Raw genomic sequence first — 17,596 nt, 5'->3', positions numbered from 1 at the left:
CTGTGCTGTGTTTGAAGAGAACTGTCTGTCAGCTTGGGGGCAAGAAAAGGATTCTTGAGATTGTTCATTTATGTTACTTTTGTACCTAATTTGTTTTTGTTCCTGGGTTTAGTATCTTAAATTTCTGGACGAGCTTTCAGAGAAAATGAAACTGGACCAGATGGCTGCTGAACTTGGCTTTGATATGCGTCTGGATGTGGTTTTAGCTCGCACAGAGCAGCTGGTCCGACTTGAGAGCAACGCAGTCATCGAGAACAAGACAATTGCCCACAATTTACAGAGAAAGGTAGGGATGTTGCAAGTTGGCTAGAGTTGAGAGAGGGGATTTATGAAAGGCCAAACACTGAAAAACAAGTTACATGCACCCACCATATTTACCAGTGTGGCTAAGAGACATAGAAAGATGTATATTTAGGATTTGAGTCTTGCTTCCAAGTCCAAAGAGTTGGTAAGTATGTCTGTCACCCAAGGTTTTGCTTCAAAAATGAGTAACTGGGACTCCAGTAACAGTGGCTTAAACAAATAAAAGTGATTTTTTTTTCTTTTCTCAAATGCATTTCTGGAAACAGGCAGCTTAGCCTTGCTGTATACTTTTTTTTTTAAGGAGTCAAGCTCATTTCAACTAACTAATATCCCATCCATAGGATGGTCCTTATTGTCTTGGTTCAAAATCATGTCTAGAACCATTATATCTGGTTCTGGCCATAATGTTGGAGAAGAAAGGGAGGAATAAGAGAATGCAAAAGAACATGCAAAGCTGTCTTTTGAAGAAGGTGCCCATAATTTGCTATGTGAACTTTGGTTTATACCCTTAGCCTGAATGTTCTGAAGGTCAAATGTCACCGTAAGGCAGGCTTGACAATGTATTCTTAACTCTGGGTAGCCATTTGTGTAGCTTCAGAAATTCAGTTTCTACTCCTTTGGGAAAGAGGAGAACCAGAGGAATGTGCAGCAATGCTTGCATTTATGAACTCTACTGACCTAGAAAATGGAAGATGGATCCCTCTTCATTTACTCAGAGGAAAAGCTAGAAATAGTTTAGATTAAGTAAATGAGTGAATGGGTGAAAGGGATAAAGTATAATTATTAGTTGTGTAATTATTGGTATGGAGGAAAGAAATAGGAAAACACAGATGTACTCTTATAATAAATTTTTAGGAGAAAATTCTGTGGCATAATTCTAATATAGAGGCTGCATTGTGAATCACATCTGGGTTCCCAGTGTCACTCCACCAAGCTGTGTGACCTTGGACAAATTCTCTACTTTTCTGTCTCTGTTTCCTTATATTTAAGTTGAGAATGATGCCAATCTCAAGGTATTATTAACTTATAATAAACAACATTGTTGAACTCCTGGCTCAAGTCACATCTGGCCTCTTCTCCATTTACTATATATTTTGAAATGATTTATAGAAGCAAGCAGATAACTCTCTTTGTCAGAAATTTTAAAGTAAGATACAATTCTTTCCAGAGTTACCTCAGATAATTGATTTTCTTTCTCAATATCCAATATGATTGCTTTTTTTTTTAAAGAGAGAGCTTCCTTTTTTTCTTTTTTTAAAGGTTTATTTATTTATTTGAAAGTCAGAGTTACACAGAGAGAAGGAGAGGCAGAGAGAGAGAGAGAGAGAGAGAGAGAGAGAGAGATATCTTCCATATGTTGGTTCACTCCCCAGTTGGCTGCAATGGCCGTAGCTGCGCCGATCTGAAGCCAGGAGCCAGGAGCTTCTTCCCACGTGGGTGCAGGGGCCCAAGCACTTGGGCCATCTTCTACTGCTTTCTACCATAGCAGAGAGCTGGATCAGAAGTGGAGCAGCGGGTCTTGAACCGGCACCCATATGGGATGCTGGCACTGCAGCTGGCAGCTTTACCCACTACGCCACAGTGCTGGTCCCAATTCCTTCTTAAGAATTATATAATTATTGGGGCTGGTCCTGTGACATAGTAGGTAAAGCTGCCACCTACAGTGCCAGCATCCCACATGGGTGCCAGTTTGCATCCCAGCTGCCCCACTCTTTTTTTTTTTAAGGTTTATTAATTTATTTGAAAGTTGAAAGGCAGTTATGGGCGGGGGAGAGAAAGAGAGAGAGAGAGGTCTTCCATCTGCTGGTTCACTCCCCAAATGGCCTCAATGGCCAGAGCTGGGCCAATCTGAAACCAGGGCCCAGGAGCTTCCTCTGGGTCTCACACGTGGGTGCAGGGGCCCAAGCACTTAGGCCATCTTTCACTGCTTCCCAAGGTCATAGAAGAGAGCTGGAATAGAAGAAGAATAGCCAGGGCATGAATGGGAGGCTGGCACTGCAGGGGGCAGCTTTATCCACTACTCCACAGTGTCAGCCCCTTCTCCACTTCTAATCCAGCTCTCTGTTATGGCCTGTGAAAGCAGTGGAAGGTGGCCCGAGCTCTTGGGCCCCTGTACCTGCATGAGAGACCCAAAAGAAGCTCCTGGATTCTGGCTTCGGATCAGCCCAGCTTTGGCTGTTGTGGCCATTTGGGGAGTGAACCAGCGGATGGAAGATCTTTCTCTCTCTGCTTCTGCCTCTTTGTAATTCTACCTTGCAAATAAATAAATAAAATGTTTTTAAAAATAATTATATAGTTATTAAAATTACCCGTATAAGTTTACAAATGAGTGGAGTTTGACATGAACAGGAAAGGGAGGTTGGTTAGAAAAATACTAAAAGAGGCTCAAATTGATCTGGACTTGAATACAGCTCTTGCCATGAGTCAAGATACTCAAAGCAGCATTTCAGTTAGCCCCTTCCACCTTCTAATATGTGACAGATACAGAGTAGATACTTAGGGAAAATGTGATGATCTTCAGCTCACACTTTCAATGATTCTACATGATTCTGTTTCCCAATATTTCTTTGGTATTTTAGAAATTATTTTATTTATTTTCATTTTATTTGATGGATAGACTCTCTCTCTCTCTCTCTCTCTCTCTCTCTCTCTCTGAGAGAGAGAATCTTCTGTTGCTTCATTCCTCAAATGCAAGCCAGGAGGCTAGAACTCAGTTAACGTCTCCCATGTGGCTTGCAGGGACTTAAGTATTTGAGCCATCACCTGCTACTTCTCGGGGCAGGCATTAGCAGGAATCTGGATTAGCTCAGAGGAGCTGAACCAGGTCCTCTGAGGTGGAATGTGGGATGTGGGTGCCTCTGTGCCGTATGTCCATCCCAGCTTCCCAACATTTCTACAGTATGCAGGGAGGAGGGAACTCCATTCCAGTCTCCCTTGGGGGTGGCAGGGGTTTCTGTATTTAATATACATTTACTCACTGTGGCATGGGGGACCCAGGAGGACTTCTTCCCTCGTAGAATCCATGGCTGTTTTCTGAAAGTCATTCTGCTTTCCCTCACTTGATTGTCAATGGTAAGTGATTTTTGAGGACTTTGTTTTTTGCTTGGTTTGTGAATCTTACAGGGCAGACATATAACAAGGGAACCAGTGAACTAAAACCTCCTTGAAATCTGTTTTATTTCCAAGATTTTAAACATATAAACAAAACTTTCTTAAAGATTTCTTTGGTATATCCTACTTGAGAAACATAGTAACTTTCATGTTGGGTGCCACTCAGCTCAGTTCTAAGGGATTGAAATTAGCCAGTACTAACTTGCACCCTATCTTGTTTCAGAAAACACCAGTGCAGATATCATAGTCATTGAGAGTTGGAGAGCATTTTGTCTCTGTCATTATATTCTGCTCTGAGAAGCCCATTTTAGTAGCCTTAAAAGTAATTTCGTATTTTATTATGCACATAATGTTACAGAGAATCACACGTTGAATGCCAACTCCTTTGCACATCTTCTGTGGTTCTTTTGTCCCTTACTTTGCAACTGCAAAATTAATTCTTGGAAAAAATATTAATAAAATATGCAATCAAAAAAGGAACCCAGTGACCTTTTTTGAGGGTTTACAAATTAGTCCTATTGAAGCATAGATAAAAATCGACATAATTCATTTATGTTTACTGATGTTCAATTACTGAAAAAAAACCAAAACCCTATTTGTATCAAACCAGCTAAAGACTCAGAAAGAAAGACTGGAGAGTAAAGAACTACACATGAACCTTCTCCGGCAGAAAATAGCCCAGCTGGAGGAGGAGAAGCAGGTGCGCACGGCCTTGCTGGTGGAGAGGGACGAGGCCCATCTCACCATCAGGAAGCTGGAGAAGAAAGTGGAGAGGCTGCAGAAGGATCTGAGCATGTGTCGAGACTCTAACACGGAGCTCAAAGCCAAGCTGGCTGATACCAATGAGCTTAAGGCAAGTGCACAGCTTCTATTCCTTATTACTTTTTCTCTAGTTACAGTCAAGATATATGCAAATGAGGGGGTGGGCATTTGGCCTTTTGGTTAAGATGCCTGCATTCTATATACATGTCCCACATCTGAAGACCTGCTATTGGATTCCTGGCTCCTGCTCCTGCTTCCTACTGACGCAAACCTAGGGAGGCAGCAGTGATAGCTCAAGTGATTGAGTTCCTGACACCTACATGGGACTCCTGGATAAAATTCTCTGCTCCCTGTGTGTTGTGGAATTAGGATATAGGCATTCTCTCTCTTACTGTCTCTGTCTCTTTAATAAATAAATTTAAAAAGAATTTAAGAGCTGGTGCGTCCCATAGTGGATAAAGCTGCCACTTGCAATGCTGGCATCCCAGATGTCCTGGCTGCTCCACTTCTGATCCAGCTCCCTGCCAATGGCCTGGGAAAAACAGTAGAAGGTGGCCCAGGTTCTTGGGCCCCTGCCACCCACATGGGAGACCTAGAGGAGGCTCCTGGCTTCTGGCTTTCATCTGGCCCAGATCTGGGCATTGCAGCTTTGCAGCTATTTGGGGAGTGAACCAGTGGATGGAAGATTGATCGATTGATTCTCTCTCTCTCTCTAATACTTTCAAAATAAATAAATCTTTAAAAATTTTAAAAATATATGCAAATGAGTGGTGGCTTTGTAATGGGTTCAGAAAGAAAATATAGAAAAAATAAAGAAAATAAGCATTTTCTGATTTTCTAGAGGTGTAGAAAAATGCAGAAAGTATAAAAATCAGCATATTTTATCCATTTAGGATCTCTTCAATATGTTTAATGAAGCCACTGCTGCTGTGTGAAAAGTCAGTCATTTGATAAAAACAGGCAATTAGCACTTTGGTTGTTTTGAGCCACACTGTATGCATGTGTTAGAATATTGCACTATACCTCTTAAAATGTGCAAGTGTTACATGTCAATTAAAATTTAAAAATAACTTGAATTGTATTGAAATAATAGACAAATAAAAGGTTATGGAGGAGTGACTCTAATCATGTGTTTTAGGAAGTGCTACAAGAGAGGGGCTGGAAGTCTCTAAACATAAAAGGGAGGAAGATAGAAATGTTAATTACCTGATTTGTTCAGTGCATGCTGTTTACTTGTATTGAAATATCCCACTCCATAATATCACACCCCATAAATACTATGTACAATTATTACATGTACATGATTACATTCAGTGTGTATAAAATTCTTGTGGAATATGTCAATGCACAAAAGTGATTAATAAATAAAAAATGTTAGTGTTAAGTACAGAAAAGAAAAATATGTCTTGAAAATGTACCAGGAGGGGCACACATTGTGGCGCAGTGGATCAAGCCACTACTTGGGATGCCTGTTATACTGGAGTGCCTGGGATCAAGTCCTGCCTCTGCCTCAGATCCAGTTTCTGCTAATGTGTCAGGAAGACAGAAGATGATGTCCCAAGTACTTGAGTTCCTTGCCATCCATGTGGGAGACCTGGATGGAGTGCCTGGCCCCTGACTTCAGCCTGGCTTAGCCCTGGCTGTAGTGAACATTTGGGAAGTGAATCAGCGAACAGAAGATCTCTGTCTTTGTCACTCTGCTTTTTAAATTAGTAAAAATTAATACATAGATGTTTTTGAAAATAGTATACCAGGAGTCTTCAAAGAGTTCATGAAAAATGTACACTGCCTTTAAAAAAAAGCTCTTGTATTTATTTTCATTTTATCTGAAAGGCAGAGATCGAGAGAGAGAGAGAGAGAGAGAGATATCTTTTATATGCTGCTTTGCTCCTAAAAGGCCTTCAATAGCTGCGCTTGCCTAGGCTTTACTAAACCAGGAGCTGGGAACTCAGTCTGGGTCTCCCATGTGAGTGTCAGGGACCCAAGTACTTGACCCATCACTTGCTACCTCCCAGGGTGTGCATTAGCAGGAAGTTGGAATAATAAATGGAGCCAAGATTTGAACTAAACCCGCTGATATGGGAGGTAGATGCCCAAGCCATGACTTAACCACCATGCCAAATGCCTACCCCATATTATATTTTTGAAAGCTTTTATTTACTGTTTGATTTGAAAGGCAGAAAAAGAATGATCTATCTATCATCGATCTATTGATCTATCGATCTATCTATTGATCTGTCTACCTGCCTATCTCTCCCACATGGGTGGCAGGGATCCAAGTACATCATCTGCTGTCTCCCAGAGAGTGAATTAACAGGAAGTTGGATTGGAAGCAGAGGTAGAACTCTAATCCCAGGGACTTTGGCATGGGATGCAGGTGTCTTAAGCAGGGACCTAATTTGCTGTACCACAATACCTGCTCCAATATTATCTTTTAATTCCATTTCCTACAGACTTTTGAAAGTACCCTAATAGGTGACTGTGGGATTAGAGGTTATACGAGGATTTATGCCATATAAATTTGTGTTCTGATGAATACAGAGAAGAAATACAGAGAAGAAAGAAATTAAAATGACAAGAATTTTATCAAAATATTTAAATGTCATACATGCACCACTAGCAATAATGTGTGACTCCATATGTACACGTCATCACCAGCAGATGTGCACAGCACAGATACATCAGACAAAAAAATAAAATCCTGGCTCCACACAGACCAGTACTCTTAAACTGTCTTCTTGGAATGTTTCTGAATTTGGAAACCAGTTAAGAAAGAGACTCTGGAATTAAGCCAGCCGCTGAACATGTGGACAGAATACAATATTGTAGAAAACATTTCCCACTGCATTTTCCCTTTTGACTAATTAGCTCCCTTCCTCCCACACAAGCCCTTCTGTCATCAGGACTAGGCCAAGATGTGGAGGCAAATTTCCCTAGAGAACGAGAGTGCAAACTTGGTCCTGGGGGAACACACAACATATGTGCATACAGGGGGAGGGATAAGCAAGGGAAAGCGCCTGATGGGGTGCCTTGAGTGGGGGAAGATTTCAGCAGTGTTTCTCTAACGCCCCCTCTTGCCTCGAGACCAACCTCTAGGGGGTGTAGTAGGGTGGAGGTAGAAGCCCTGAAGTCAGTGTCAGCTGTTCCCACCCTGGCTAGAGGTACGAAGGCAGGGGGCCTAGATTTCACCTGATTCCCTAGAGCTTGAGCCCCATTCATGCTGGTGGGGGATGAGGATGATATTGAAGATATGTGCTGGGCAGCTGATTATGGGCCAGATGGGGGTGGTGCCTTCAGAGGAGGGACAGTGACCCCCTCTCCACCTTCCTCAGTCAGAGGCTGTGGGGTGATCTCCTATGCTGTGATCCAATGGCAGTCACAGCCAAGCCTTGAATGAGCAAAGGTCAGAGACAGGGGCCTTGGCGCTGATGAGGGAACCCTTACAAGTTTCCCCAAGCAGTAGATGCAGAAGTGATTTGAGGACAGCCTGTGGGCCAGAGTCACCTCTCCTGACACCACAAAGCTTTTTCTTCACCCAGACACTATCTCAGGAAGAAGCAAGAGAGAGAAGAGTCCCCAAAAGATTGAACAATATATGAAGAACAGCAAAATTTTACTTTATTTTATTCTTTTTATGGAGAAAACTCTAGAACCTTATTAAGGAAAAGAGAAGATAACTCTGATTAAAGTATGGGTGTGTTATGTTGTTTGATAGGAATTTCATAATTTATTTGATTTTTCTAGAAAACAAATTTTGAACCAAGAAAGTTATAAGTACCAACTACCCTAACAATTTGGAGTGAGGGCAGTGGGGAGTTGGTTTCCAAAGAACCCGGCCGTATATCTCGTGGCTAATCTGGCCAGGACCCTGCCTGACATTGCTTCTGACTGTAGGGTGTGCTGTGTTCTTCTCCAGCCTGCAGACCCTTGTCCTCCTCTGCCTTCCTGGAACTTGGGGCTATGGCAGCATTGCTAGTTAGAAAGAATAAAGGGCCTCTGCATACTTTTAAAGAAACCAAAAAAGGAAACCAGTGGCAAGAGCTAGTAGTTGGGGAATGTCGTGGAACAAGAAAGGATATCTCCAATGTGTGATGTAGAGCTTTGAAAATGAAGCAAAATGCTGGGCTCCAGAGTAAAGTGAAGTCACAGGCCTGATCTAATACTTGAAGAATCCCTCTTACTCCTACAGAGGGGTTGTGTGGAGACAGGATAGGGCCAGTCAGGAGCTATACTGGCTTGGCTTTCATGGACATAGAAGGAAAAAATGAAATCCTCTCCTGTATCTTTTTATTAATAGTATTTCTTTTTTTCTTATATTTTTAAAATTTTATTTAAGGTATACAAGTTTCATGTATTTCATACACAGACATTTAAGAAAATAGCGATACTTCCCATCCTACCTTCCCTCCCACCCACACTTCTTCCTCCTCCCTTTCCCATTCTCTTAATTTTTTATTATTATTTATTTACTTATTTTTATTTCACAGGAAGAGTTAGACAATGAGAGAGAGAGACAGAGAGAAAGGTCTTCCTTCACTGGTTCACCACCCAAATGGCCGCTACTGCCAGTGTGCTGGCACTGATCCGAAGCCAGGAGCCAGGTACTTCCTCCTGGTCTCCCATGCAGGTGCAGGGCCCAAGCACTTGGGCCATCCTCCACTGCCTTCCCGGGTCACAGCAGAGAGCTGGACTGGAAGAGGAGCAATCGGGACTAGAACCCAACACCCATATGGGATGCCAGCGCCACAGGCAGAGGATTAACCAAGCAAGCCTCGGTGCCAGCTCCCTCACTCTTAATTTTTACAAAGATCTATTTTGTTTGCTTTACACTCGTAAGGTTAAACCTACACTAAATAAAGAGTTCAACAAATAGTATGAAGGAAATAGCACTGTTCTTCAACAGAAGAGACAAAGGCTGTAAACAATCATCAAATCTCAAAATGTCCATTTCGTTCAAATGCATTATATATGTACATATTTTTTTGACAGGCAGAGTTAGACATTGAGAGAGAAAGAGAGACAGAGAGAAAGGTCTTCCTTCCGTTGGTTCACCCCCAAAATGGCTGCTATGGCCAGCGCGCTGCGCCGATTCAAAGCCAGGAGCCAGGTGCTTCCTCCTGGTCTCCCATGTGGGTGCAGGGCCCAAGTACTTGGGCCATCCTCCACTGCACTCCCGGGCCACAGCAGAGAGCTGGACTGGAAGAGGAGCAACCGGGACTAGAACCTAGGGTACCAGTGCCGCAGGCAGAGGATTAGCCTAGCGAGCCGCGGTGCCGGCCCCCAATACATTATATTTTAAGTACTCTATTAGTTACCCCAAATCAGGGAAAACATGATATCTGACTTTTTGAGACTTGCTTATTTCACTAAGTATAATGGTTTCTAGTTGCATCCATTTTGTTGCAAAATACAGGATTTCATTTTTTCAGCTGAATAGTACTCCATAGGGTACAACACTATAATTTCTTTATCCAGTCATCCGTTGATGGCCATCTGGGTTGATTCCATATTGTAGCTATTATGAATTGAGCTGCAATGAACATGGGGGTACAGATAACTCTTTCATATGCTTGTTTCTTTTGCTTAGAGTAAATTCCTAGGACTGGGATGGATGGATTATATGACAGGTCTATATTCAGATTTCTAGGTATCTCCATGCTGTCTTCCACAGTTTACATTCCCAGCAACAGTGGATTAGGGTACTTTTATCCCACATTCTCACCAGCATTTTTTGTTTTCTGAGTGAGAGCCATTATTACTGGGGTGAGGTAAAACTTCATTGTGGTTTTGATTTGCATTTCCCTGATTTCTAATGATCCTGAGCATTTTTCAAGTGTCTGTTGGCCATTTGCATTTCCTCTCTTGAAAAATGCCCATTCAAGTTCTTTGCCCATCTCTTAACTAAATTATTTTGTTGTTGTTGAATTTCTTGAGCTGTTTATAGATTCTGGATGTTAACCCTTTATCAGTTTCATAGTCCGCAAATATTTTCTCCCATTCTGTCGGTTGCCTATGCATTTAGCTGAGTGCTTCTTTTACAATACAGGAGCTTCTCAGATTGATGTAATTCCATTTGTCAGTTTTGGCTTTGATTGCCTGTACTTTCAGGGTCTTTTCTAAGAAGTCTTTGCCTACGCCAATATCTTTCAGAGTTTCCCCAATGTACTCTAGTAATTTGGTGGTATCGGATTATAGATTTAGGTCTTTGATCCATTTTGAGTGGATTTTTGTGTAAGGTGTAAAGTAGGAGTCTTGTTTTGTACTTCTGCAAGTGGAGATACAGTTTTCCCAGCACCATTTGTTGAAGAGACTGGCCTAGCTCCAGGGATTTTAGATCCTTTGTCGAAGATAAATTGGTTATAAATGCTTGGGTTGGTTTCTGGAGTTTCTGTTCGTTCCATTGGTCTATCCATCAGTTTTTGTGCCAGTACCAGGCTGTTTTGATTATAACTGCCCTGTAGTATGTCTTGAAATCTGATATTGTGATGCTTCTGTCTTTGTTTTTTATTATATGTTTTGTTTTTTATTATATGTGATTGCTTTAGCTATTCCAGGTCCAGATGAATTTTAGCATCATTTTTTTTCTAGATCTGAGAAGAATGTCATTGGTATTTTGATAGGGATTGTATTAAATTTGCAAATTGATTTTTGTATTATGGGCATTTTGATGACACCAGTACTTCCAATCCATGAGCATGGAGGATTTTTCCATTTTTTTGTGTCTTTTTCTATTTCTTTTTAAATTGTTTTTGTAATTTTCATCATAGAGATATTTGAAATCCTTGGTTAAATGTATTCCAAGGTGTTTAATTTTTGTAGCAGTTGTGAATGGGATTGATCTTAGATGTTCTTTCTCAGCCATGGTGTTGTCTGTATATACAAAGGCTATTGATTTTTGTGTGTTAATTGTATATCCTGCCACTTTACCAAACTCCTTTGTGAGTTCCAAAAGTCCCTCAGTAGAGTCTTTTTGATCCTGTATATATAGAATCATGTCATCTACAAATAGGGATAGTTTGATTTCCTCCTGCCCAATTTGTATCCCTTTGAATTTTTTAAAAAAGATTTATTTGTTTATTTGAAAAGCAGAGTAACAGAGAGGCAGAGGCAGAGAGAGAGATCATCTTTCATCTGTGGATTCATTCCCCAAATGTCTGCAACAGCTAGAGCTGGGTCATTCCGAAGCCAGGAGCCTGGAGCTTCTTCTGGGTCTCCCTCTTGGTTGCAGAAACCCAAGTTCTTGGACCATCTTCTACTGCTTTTCCAGGCTGTAGCAGCCAGATTGGAAGTGGAGCAGACAGAACTCAATCCGGTACCCAAATGGGATGCCAGCACTGCAGGCTCTACCACTACACCACAGTGCCAACCCCTGATTTCTTTTTCTTGCTGGCTAATAGTTCTGGCTAATACTTCCAGGGACTATATTAATTTTAATTATTTCTTTCCTCCTGCTAATTTTAGGTTTGTTTTGTTTTTGTTTTTCTAGGTCCTTGAGATGCATTGATAGCTCGTTTATTTGGTGCCTTTCCAATTTCTTGATGTAGGTGCTAATTGCTATAAACTTTCCTCTTAACACTGTTTTTGCTGTATCACATAAGTTTTGATATGTCATATTGTCTTATTCATCCATTTCCAGCAATTTTTTGATTTCTCTTCAGATTTCTTCTATGACTCACTGTTCATTCAGGAGCATGTTGTTCAGTCTTCATGTGTTTGCCTATGTTCTAGAGATTCCTGGCTTGTTTGTTGATTTCCAGCTTCATTTCATTGTTGCAGGAGAAGATGATAGTATGATTTCATTTTTTTTGAATTTGCTGAGACTTGCTTTATGACGTAGTATATGGTCTATCCTAGAGAGAAAGTTCCATGTGCCAATGAGAAGAATGTTTATTCTGCAACTGTGGGATGAAAAGTTATGTAGATATCAGTTAGGTCCATTTGGTCTACAGTGTCTATTAGGTATGTGTTTTTTTTTTGTTGGTTTTCTGTCTAGTTGATATGTCCATTGATGAAAGTGTGGTGTTGAGGTTCCCCATTACTATTATATTGGAGTCTATGTCTCCCTTTAGATCCATTAACATTTCTTTTAAATAGCCAAGTGTCCTGTAATTGGGAGCATATTAATTTCTTATAGTCACATATTCTTGTTTAATTAACCTCCCCTTAATCATTACATAGTGCCTTTTAAAAGTTTTTATGTTAAAGTCTATTTTGTCTGATGTTAGGATGGCTACACTTGTCCTTTTTTGCTTTGCATTAGCATGGACTTTTTCCATCCTTTCACTTTCAGTCTTCATGTGTCTTTGTTGGTGAGGTGTGTTTCTTGTAGGCAGCCACTAGATGGGTATTGTTTTTTAATCCATTTGGCCAGTTTTGACTAGAGAGTTTAGGCCATTTACATTCAAGGTGACTATTGATAAATAATGAATTGGCCCTACCATTTTTCCATAAATATTCCTATTGTTAACTTTGGATTTCCTTTGTACTTTGCTGAGAGATTTTCTGCCTTCACATTCTTTCATAATGATGTCTATCTTTATGTGTTTTTGTGTGTAGCACATCCTTAAGTATGTTTTGTAAGGCTGGGTGAATGGTGACAAATTCTTTCAATTTCTGTTTGTTATGGAAGGTATTTATTTCGCCTTCATTCATAAATGAGAGCTTTGCAGGGTACAATGTTCTGGGTTGATTGCTTTTTCTTTTAAAGATTTATTTATTTTTTAAGGTTTATTTATTTTATTTGAAAGAGTTACACAGAGGGAGAAGGAGAAGCAGAGAGACAGAGAGAGAAGTCTTCCATCTGCTGGTTCACTCCCCAATTGGCTGCAACAACCAGAGCTGTGCCTATCTGAAGCCAGGAGCCAGGAGCTTCTTCCCAGTCTTCCACTTGGATTCAGGGGCCTAAGGACTTGGGTCATCTTCTGCTGCTTTCTCAGGCCATAGCAGGGAGCTGAATCGGAAGAGGAGCAGCTGGGACACAAACCAGCGCCCATATGGGATGCTGGCACTGTAGGTGGCGGTTTTACCTGCTATACCACAGTGCCGGCCCCAAAGATTTGTTTATTTATTTGAAAGGCAGGGTTACCAAGAGGCAGAGAGAGAGAGACAGAGAGAGAGAGAGAGAGAGACAGAGACAGAGACACACAGAGAGGGAGAGATTCTTCCATCCACTGATTCACTCTCCAAATGTTTGCAATGGCTTTAGCTGGGAAAATCTGAAGCTAGGAACCAGGAGCTTCTTCCAGGTCTTCCATGTTGGTGCAGGGGCCCAACGACTTGGGCCATCCTTTGCTGCTTTCCCAGGCCATAGCACAGACCTGGATTGAAATTGGAGGAGCACTCAAACTGGTGCACCTAAGGGATGCTGGCACTGCAGGTGGTGGCTTTACCCACAATACCACCATGCCAACCCTGACAGTTTATTTTTCTTAAGACTTGGACTATGTCTCTCCATTCTCTCATAACCTGTAGTTTCTGATGAGAATTCAGCTGTAAGTCTTATTGGAGATCCTCTGAAAGTCATCTGGCATTTCTCTCATGCACATTTTTAGAATATTTCTTTATGTTTTACTATTGAAAGTTTGACTATAATGTGTCTGGTGAAGATCTTTTCTGGTCATTTCTGTTGGGAGCTCTATGTGCTTCTTATACTTGGATGTCCCTTTCTTTCTCCACATTGGGGAAGTTTTCTGTAATTATTTCACTAAATAGGCCTTCTAATACATTCTGTTTTTCCACTCATTCAGGATCTTCTAAGATCCATATGTTGGGCATTTGATAGTATCACATAAGTCTCCAACACTATTTTTAATTTTTCTAATTTCTTCTTTTTTTGTCTGAAATATTTGTCTTCTAGCATATATATTTTTTCCTCTGCCTCACCAAGTCTAATGTTAAGACTTTTCACTGCATTTTTAATTTGATCTATTGAATTCTTCATTTGTAATATTTCTTTTTGATTTGTCTTTGAAATCTCAATTTCAAGAGAAAAATTTTCATGCATGTCATGTATGGATTTCTTTAATTCACAGATTTGCTTTTCATTGCATCTGAATAATCCTATTATTAATCTTTTGAATTCTGAAACATTTCAGCAATCTCTTGGTCTTCCCATTCTAATATTGAAGTGTTGTTATATTCTTTATTCTTGTTTCTTGAATTTCTGTGTGGATTTTTAGGCATTTGTTGACCTACTTTTTTTTTCCCCTCTGATAGCTTTTATCTTTAAACTATACCTCTGTGGCTTAGTGGACTTCTGCAGTTTTAGTGAATACTCATAGGTGTGTGCTGGGTGTGACCAGGGAGCTCTGGCCAGTGCTCCAAGGTGGGGAGAGTATCCAGGGTGACATACAAGTTGGGTATTTTAGATCTCCTGTTGTTAACAGAAGAGGGTGTATGGCACCTCTGTTGGTATGATCACAGCCTCACCTCCTCTCTTCCAAGGTGATCAGTGTCTGGGGTTAGCCCTCAGTGGGTGCCATACTCATCTATGCTGGCATATGTACTGCACTAAGGATCAGTGTAGCCCTTACTGTGAGCATGGAATTTGCTACAATGACCCACCCCAGGCAGTCTGGGAACTTGGAGTGTGTGGAGCCACGCACAGTGATTGCCCAGAGACCCAGCTACACTCTGTGCCCTCTTGTGCAGTCAGAGTCCTCACAGCCAGCATACAAGGCTGCCGTAGTACGGGGCACAGAGGATCCAGTCTGCCCGTCCCACAGCGAGACAGATGTTTCTAGAGCTACCTACCAGTGGGTGGTCTGCTAACCTGGGGCCCGTCTTATGTTGGTGGCTGGAGGCAACTCATAGTCCTCTGTGCATGCCCAGGCCCTGTCAAATTCCCAGCCAGACTCAAAGTCAGTGGGCAACGCAGATTGTTCCCTCTGCTGGAATCTCCACTAGCCCCTGGCCAGATGCTGCCTTCTCCCTGCTGGTTGCTTTGGAGCTGCTGCCACCAGTACTGCTGAGAAGATGGCACCTTGTCTCGGCCACTTGCTGTGCACACACAAGGGCTTCTACAGCTGCAGCTTATGCCAAACATGGCGGACGCCCTCTCTCGGCAGGTTGCAGGGCACTGCTGAGGGGGGAAGGGATGGGGTAAGAGAAACGTGCCCCCCCCCCCCTTTTTACTGGGTTAGCATGTACCCTCTCCTCCTCCTTAGGGTTCCAGGCTGGACTAATGCCACATACTCTCTCTGGCTGCCCAGGTTGCTGCAGTCTGATCTCACCGCAGTCTCCAAAGCTGGTGCTTTCTCTGGCTCTCGGCTGCTGGAGTTGTGTGTAGTGTCTGCTGCACACTCGCACCTTGAGCACAGATCCACGGCATTCCTCTTCCTTCTGTGGAATTTCCACTGCTGTTTTCTAACCCTTCCCTGAGAATGTACTTCCTACGATTTTTTCTTCCTACTTATTCCTAGCTTAGTGCAGTACACCATTCCCTATTCTGCTATCTTGTTCTTCTCTCTCCCGTATCTTTTAAAAAATAATTAATTAATTTGAAAGGCAGAGTGATAGAGAAAGAGATGGAGAGAGAGAGAACATTTTCTATCCATTGGTTCACTCCACAACAGCCAAGCCAAAGCCAGGAACTCCATCTGGGTCTCCCATGTGCATGGCAGGGGTCCAAGCACTTGGGCCATACTCTGCTGCCTTCCCAGGCTCATTAGCAGGAAGCTGGATCAGAAATCGAGCAGCTGGGACACAAACTGACGCCCGATACTGGATGCTTGTGTTTCAAGCAGAAGCTTAACCTTGTGCACTACACTGCTGGCCCCCTCTTGTATATTTCTGATACAACTTTTGCCAAGCCTTCTCAAACACAGATTACTTCCCAGTGCTGTCATGGTATTTGTTACAAAATCACCTCATACTGGAGTGGAGAATGAAAACGAGTGACAGTTAAATGTATGAAGACAGGTGGATCGAGTTCTGGTTAGTTGATGACACCTTGGTCATTTCTGGGAGTGACAGAAGGATCTGGGCAGTGGGAAGAGCCCCTGTCACCTGGGCCTTGTGTGTCCTGCTATGCTTGAATGCATCCTCCAGGTCCTGGGGAGCCATGGAAGGATTTTTAAGCAGGAGGCTGAAATTGTTAGAGAAGAGACTGAAAAGAAACAGAGACAGAGGGCAGAGGTCTTTAGAGCCCACGATCCACACCCCCAGGTGCAGCAGGAGGACAAAGACTGAAGCATGGTCCACTGCACTTGGCTCTGGGAGACCTATGACTCAAGCAGGTAGAGTAGTAGATGGTGGCAGGGGAGGGAGAGGATGAGGGCTTTGAGAATACGCCAAACTCAGCGATGCTGGCGTATTCTCAACTCTTCTTGGATGCTTGGGAAAAAAAAAAAAGGGAAGAAACTCAGGATTGTAAATAAAGTTGGCTTGAGTGTTTACTCTGTTGTTTTATTTTACATAAGAAGATCTCTACTCTTACAGAGAAGATCTAGGGAAGGAAGAGGAGAAACTGGGTTTGGCTGACTCAGGAATTACTCAGGCCCCTAAACATTTAAATGAGGTGTTAATATGCCTTCCAGTGGAGAATAAATATTTATGAAAATCTTTAAATTTAATAAAAGAATTAGGGACAGGCGTTTGGGACAGTGATTAAGCTGCCGCGTGGATTGCCTGCATCCCATACTGGAGTGCCTGGGTTAAAGTCACAACTCTGCTTGCAAACTCAGCTTCCTGCTGATGCACAGCTTGGGAGGTAGTTGGCTCCTTGCCTCTCTTATGGGAGACCTGGATTGGGTTCCTGGCTCAAGGCTTCAGTTGGCCCTGCCCTGTTATTGCAGGCATTTGGGGTATGAACCAATAGATGTGAGATCTGAGTTTCTCTTCATTTTAGCAAATACAAATAAAGGAAAATTCTTTATAAATTAAACATAGAATTTGTAAAAAGGATAGAAACCATAAAAAGAATTTACTAGCACAGTAAATGCTAACTTTATGCATTTGTATTATTTCAAATTCAAAATATCTATTTATTTGAAACATCTGATATTATAGTCCAAGAAAGACTAGTAATATCAAACATCCATCATTGTGTATGGTCGAAGCTTATCCCTGTATTAGTTCCACTATTTGGAAAGCACCACTTTAAACAGCAGCGAAAATGGCCCTGCTGTATTTGTTTCCTAAGGTTGCCCAATTGCTATGAGCTCAGTGGCTTTAGGAAGCAGAAGTATATTCTCCCACAATTGCAGAGGCCGGAAGTCTGAAACCAGAGCTGCTTCCTTCTGCAGGCTCTGAGAGAGTTTGTTCTCTTCCTATCTCCCAGCTTCTGGTGGCTGCCAGCAATCCTTGGTTCATAGCTGCACAAGTCCATCCCTGCCTCTGTGTTCTCACGACTTTCCTCGGTGTGTATTTCCTTTTCTCTCACTTCTGTGGGGACCTGTTATTGGATTTCAGGCCCATCCTA

At 42.0% G+C, this 17,596-nt stretch overlaps 1 protein-coding gene across 1 annotated transcript in view; it reads left to right on the top strand.

Annotated features, from left to right (window-relative positions):
* The window catches only part of CCDC170 (coiled-coil domain containing 170), a 157,039-nt gene that overhangs the window by 113,367 nt on the left and 26,076 nt on the right, over nucleotides 1–17,596 (top strand). Inside the window, exons 8-9 of the mRNA XM_070073404.2 lie at nucleotides 113–286; nucleotides 4,025–4,267. Coding sequence (XP_069929505.2) covers nucleotides 113–286; nucleotides 4,025–4,267 — 417 coding nt within the window. The remainder of the gene's footprint in view (nucleotides 1–112; nucleotides 287–4,024; nucleotides 4,268–17,596) is intronic.

The sequence above is a fragment of the Oryctolagus cuniculus genome, chromosome 5, assembly GCF_051225735.1.
Source record: "Oryctolagus cuniculus isolate XC-2025 breed Fujian yellow rabbit chromosome 5, ASM5122573v1, whole genome shotgun sequence".
NCBI classification, from domain to species: Eukaryota; Metazoa; Chordata; class Mammalia; order Lagomorpha; family Leporidae; genus Oryctolagus; species Oryctolagus cuniculus.
Note: the sequence above shows the minus strand (reverse complement) of the source record. Positions and strands in the feature narration are given on the sequence as shown.